At 44.4% G+C, this 6000-nt stretch overlaps 1 protein-coding gene across 1 annotated transcript in view; it reads right to left on the reverse strand.

Moving 5' to 3' along the window:
• Window positions 1–3034, reverse strand: part of LOC119177851 (diuretic hormone receptor) — a 247169-nt gene extending 244135 nt beyond the window's left edge. Inside the window, exon 1 of the mRNA XM_075887402.1 lies at window positions 2638–3034. Coding sequence (XP_075743517.1) covers window positions 2638–2751 — 114 coding nt within the window. The 5' untranslated portion in view covers window positions 2752–3034. The remainder of the gene's footprint in view (window positions 1–2637) is intronic.
• Window positions 3035–6000: the final 2966 nt, after the last annotated feature.

Raw genomic sequence — 6000 nt, forward strand, 5'->3', positions numbered from 1 at the left:
GAATCACCAGCATGTGCCGGCACGCGCTATCTACGTCCTAATATTTGCTCTCAGGACTGGTGCGCCTCTTTCCCCAGCGTCTTCCGCAATAACTTGGATTGGTGAAAGAACGAGTACGCAAACAGAGAGATCAAAATTCTAGACTAGACAAAAATATTCCTCCTCGCGAGGATGCCAACGAACTGTCGTATTCCCGATTCAAAGGCGAGTGTTCTAACCCCTCGGCTATCCAGACACGCTAGTAGAGTACAGCTCAGCCTGGTATTGTACAGTGAGGCAAGGCGGCGAAGAATGGGCGGGAAGGGGAGCGCTGGGCTCGTGAGGAGGAGGAAGAATGAGGGATGATGAGAGAGCGTAGAACATAACATAGAACGGGCGAGAGAGGAAAAGAAACAGGTATTGAATACCGGAAAAGAAGCAGATATAAGGAAAGATGGAAAAGGACTCAAAGCAGGAAGTAAGCGAGAGAAGGAGAAAGTGTGCGAAATAAAGAAATAGAAATAAGCAGAGGACACAAGATCAAAGAGAGAATGAAAAAAAATAGTGGAAGAAATCTAAAAAAAAATACAAAACAGCGAGCTTTAGTACAAGACATAGGTGCCCATCAGCTATGCTGTCTCTTTACCATTACACCTAGTGTGCAAGCCATGCTAATTTTTTGTCGCGTACAACACGACCACCGTAATCTGCGAGTCGTAACAGGCTTCACTCGAATTAATTAGTGTCACATGTGGAACCGACGGAGCTTCCACACGTCTAGCCGCGTTTGCAGGTAATCTGCATTTTCCCTCCCCTTCACAACTGTGCTTATCGAAGCGTTACGGCTACTTCCCCGTTTTCTTACCGCTTTGCATTTGTGAATCCTCGTGGATCGCTTCACTGCAGATTTACGTCGCTGCCGCCTGGGAGTCGTTTGACATTCAGCACTTATCTGGCAATATTTTAAATGCCTTGCCCGTTCGTGGACGCTAATTGAGCTCACTCGCGCGTAGTATTCCGCAAGCGTTGGCTTGTTGTAAGCTCCAGATACTTATCGCTCAGTGGAAATGCTATAAATGTGCATTTAAAGACTTGCGGTCTAGTGCTGTTATCACGTTTAGCGTACAAATGGGCAGATCCGGACTGGCCGTTTATTGGGGCCATGCATGCAGACACAAATATATTACCCGGTCTAGCGTACTTTGGCAATATCGCATATATGTAAGCAATATTCACCACAGACTCGGGCTTGCCGTGGAGTTTATTCAAGGACCAACGCTGTCACGTTACGTTAAGAAAACATTTACGTACTACAACTAAACGATAGAAATACATCGGTGCGAATTTTAGGTTTAAGCCAGGATGTGACTATAAGAGAGACACCGGAGGGCTTCAAAAATTTCTACCAGGTCGGGTTATTTCACGAGCACCTTAATCTCAGAATCGGGTCATCAAGCAATTCGCTTCCATCGCAATACGACAGCCGTGGTAGAAAATTAGATCTCACGACCTTTGTGTCAGCAGTCGAGCACTAGAGCCATGAGGAGAGCGCAGCGGGTCAATTTAGGAAAAATTCCAAAGAAGTGCGCTCTGGCAATAACCGAATAACTATAATTTTTATTATAAGTTTTCAGCTGAAAGCTCATTTTTCAATCCTGAGTTTCTTTTTTGTATCATTTTGACGGCATTATTTTTGATACGTACAGCCTCATCAATTCACACGCAAATTCCCATGTCATAATGACAAAGAAAACAGCAAGTCCATGTGCTTAGAGGACACAACGTTGACAAAGTTGCCACATCATGTCGCCGCATTTTCTTGCGACCATTAGTGACAATGCTGGGTAGAGTTCAACTGAATGGCCAGCAAATGCACAAAGTTGTGGTCGATAATTTTCCTAAAGGCAACTCGAGCCACTCGACAATGAGTGACATTTACCTATGTACTAGAGCCCGTATTCCATCTTTATCATGCGATTGTTCGGGCAACGATTCCCCTCACAGACGAAAGCGACTCATGTTTGAATTGTTTTTACTAGAAATTATGAGCGAATTGTGATAGAAAACATCATAAGCGGAGCTTCTGATCATTCACACTGAGTACTTGAGAACGACTGCCTTTAGAGATTGAGCGAGAGTTTCTTTTTTGTAAGCTGGCACCCATGTTTAGCGCAAGCATGTTTATTTTTTAATCGTTTATCACCTTTCTGCGTGACAAGTGCAGAAAGTACGAGCTCTTGTTCACCACGGCCGATGGCGATCCAACACTCTCGGCAAAATTGCTGAAATGACAGGCCGGCAGCACAACCCACGCGACTTGTGGCCTGTATCAAAGGACGCTAGCACGGGAGAGAAATATTCTGGGGCTGATTCTCAGACCTTTTCTCTCAAGATTGTATTTCCCCATCACTGAGAATGATCGGCTAATTATATATTTCGTTTCGTGATTTTCAGAAAAAAAAAACTATTACGAAAATTCTTAGCGTATGGAGTACTTTGGGGACACACGCTCTGGTCTGTAGTGAGAGCGCCAGGACAGCTGTCTTTCTTTTTTTTTAAATGATACTCTCGTAGAAATGACGCATGCATATTGAAGCTTCATAATGGTTAGCCAAGAAACTAAACAAAAAGGAAACGAAAACAGCAAGCCAAACTCACCTGTGATGATGTCACACTACGGGGCACGCACAACAGGAACAGCAGCTGGAAACTATGCAGCACGAGGCGTGGACCTATTCTGAGTCCTTGGCCAGGTGACACCAAATTGCACATGTGCCTCAAGGGATGCGCAAAGTTTCCTGTTTCTTTTTTTTTTACTCGAAGCTGCAAGATTTAGTTCCACACAAGTGCATACAGAACCGGAGCATGAAACTTCTTTTCGTCGATATACGTAGAACTTACACGGCGATGTACGAGACGGACTGGAATTGCATGTGCCGGCAAAACAAAAACGACCCAACAAGCGATATGCTTTGCTGGCTTACCGAAAGTCAGCCGACTACGCACGCCACGATCAATTCATCGTAGAGTTCTGGAATACTCGACTCCCTAACAAGCATTTCAACAGAATATAAGGAGTAGGTGAAAGCTCATAGCAGTTTGGTTCAATTAGTTTTGGAACACCGAGTTAATTATGAACTTATTTGTTGCGAAACACGAACGAAAACTTCAGGCGCTGTGCCAACGCACAAAGGCAATACTTGAGTATTCACGACTCAGTGCGCGTTTCGATCACACACAGAAACACACGTGCCATTTTGCAATTCTGCTCCGTTGGATCAGATGCGCTCGACTTTCAGATGCGCCTCGCTTCCGGTGCCATCGTGATTCTTGCGAAACTGATATTACAACACGAGGCTGGGAGCAAGTAGGAGCAAGTACTTCGAACAACTTGCTAACGTATGGTGTTGCTTCAGTTATCTCCAAACTCCCCCAAGATTGTGATGGGTGGTGCCGTTTATAATATTCATCCAGCGTAAAGGTATAAACCTCACTAGACAAACACGATATCCGATGCTCCGGTATAACGGATGAGTGTTACTGTGGTTATTATGAATCCGCGTTTGCGCGAAGCAAGCATCACAGGTCATATAGCAAAAAACGAGCAAGATGGCTTTACTCTCCTGGAATGGAGCACCACTAACGGCATCGGCACATCAAACAACAGGACTTGCGGTCACTTTTCGTCGTCTTCTTTTTTTCTTTCACCTGGAGAAATCGTCCCAGATAATTCTAAACTTTGCCCAGTCCTACACTTAGAGTTGCGCTTTACACCTCACTGTCTTGTAGACTCGTGATCGTTGTTCAAATGAAGAGGATGATAAAGCAGACGCCGACGTCTTCCCGTAAGCGGCATTCGGAAAAAGAGCGCGCACGAGACGATGTGATGGCCTCCGAGTCGGATGACCGCAGCCTCCACTCTGACCCGCGCTGCGAGCGCGCGCCGACTATTGTGCGCGATTCTCCTCTGACGGAGCACCCCTCTTCCTCTGCCCTTCGCAACGCGGTGTACAACAACGAACAAGTGCGCGCGTGTAGTTCGAGTTCGCGCCGGCGTCGTGGGTCTTTAACGCACAGCGCACCTAACGTGCAATGCCGTGGGAGGGCAGCACTTTGATAGAGAGTGTGAAAGAACGAAAGAACACGACCAACAGGCACCGGGTCCCACGAACTAGCGCTGGAACCGTGGCGCCATCTGTGCGGGGATTTCATTCCGGTGCGGGAAACATGCTAGCTTGTGTGTGTGTGTGTGTGTGTGTGTGTGTGTGTGTGTGTGTGTGTGTGTGTGTTTCAATATGCAGCGGGAAGTTCTATCGGTTTATTATTAAATGAAGCTCCACTTACCCTTTTTTCTGTCGTCAACCATCTCTTTGAGGGAACAGAGTAAGTAAGCCCTATACCCAACATGTATTTTAGGTGACATTTATGTACCCTTTTCTCCATAACCATAACAGTTACACTAATTATTTTACTATATTTGTGATCATGAGTTCTTCCTTTTCTTACTGAAGCGAATTTAGCACTGAAACCTGTCATGCTCATTTTTTATCATTTTTTACTCTAGATATCTAATTACAACTTGATAATACTTTTTAGATGTCATGTTGCAGAAGAGAACTTTTTTATACAACAATAATTCTGCTTCAGTATATTTACTTTTTTGTTATATAATTATTGGCTGAGAACTATATTTCTAGATACTGTGGTTGTTGAGATAAAAGAACATAAGTTCAAAGAAAAACATGTTTGAAGATAACCGCTTTTAAAGCCGAAAATATGCAGTACTTCAAAAATACAACGAGACAACAGCAAACTGACGGATCCGTTCAATAGGCACCTGCCAGATACTCATCACCAAATAATTTTTTTTCTTTTTTTTAATGAAACAACTTGCCTGGCGAGCCTCTTTTGTGGCCTGCAATGAAGTCGTGTCAGCACAGCACTTTCTACGCAGTTCGAGAGTACTTAGGCCTTGCACTGTGCAGTGCCCTGCCGAAATTCCAAACTAGTTCAGGACAACTTCACGGGTTATGTTGCCACCCATAGAAGTGTATACAGCATTGGAGTGCATATTTATAGTGTTTGGTTCACGAGGGAAACATTGCTTTTGGACCGAGCTCCCACATGGTTCCCATGGAGGCATTTAGCAAGTAATTGTGGATGAGTTAGTTCCAGATAATTTGACTTAACAGCCTCAATAACATATGCTGGAAGCTGTTCTTCATGAACAAATGGTTCACCATTCAAGTGGGATTCGTTGAATTTACGTCATGTTTCGGCGTTCTTCTAGCAAAGGCTGTTAGATTGGTTGGTATCCTTTGTTGCCATGTGAAAATATGTGGATCAGGTGTGGCTTTTCTCGTGTCATTCAAGCTGGTTCTATTTCTTTTAATGACCCAAGCCTAATATATTGGTGCTTGCGAATGATGATTGATATGTGGGGTTTACCGTCCCAAAACAATCATTTGATTATGAGAGAAGCCGTAGTGGAGGGCTCCGGAAATTTCGACCACCTGGGGTTCTTACACGTGCACCCAAATCTGAGCACACGGGCCTACAACATTTCCGCCTCCATCGGAAATGCAGCCGCCGCAGCCGGGATACGAACCCGCGACCTGTGGGTCAGCAGCTGAGTACCTTAGCCACTAGACCACCGCGGCGGGGCAGCCAATGATGACACCACCATAACAGTGCCGACCAGATATAGATTTTCCGACAGAAAGGTTTATGCCTCTGCTTTATTTCGTATTCACAGTTGCGTGCCTATTCTTTTCAGAATCTGCCAAGTGCTCTCCAGCTTGCAAACTGTAGCTTCTTCATATTGCTAGGCGCTTCAACTGCCCGAAATTCCTTCCTACGTAAGCATGGCAGCTTGGTAGGCCCCCGAAAAAGGTTTGATTTATGTCATTTTCAGAAAAAATATCTAATAAGACAAACAAATGACCAATTCTAACTGATAAATGGCTGCACATTTCAAATAAATCAAAAAGAAAAAAATTATATATTTGATATTATTGTTTA

Source organism: Rhipicephalus microplus, chromosome 1, assembly GCF_043290135.1.
Source record: "Rhipicephalus microplus isolate Deutch F79 chromosome 1, USDA_Rmic, whole genome shotgun sequence".
Lineage (NCBI taxonomy): Eukaryota > Metazoa > Arthropoda > Arachnida > Ixodida > Ixodidae > Rhipicephalus > Rhipicephalus microplus.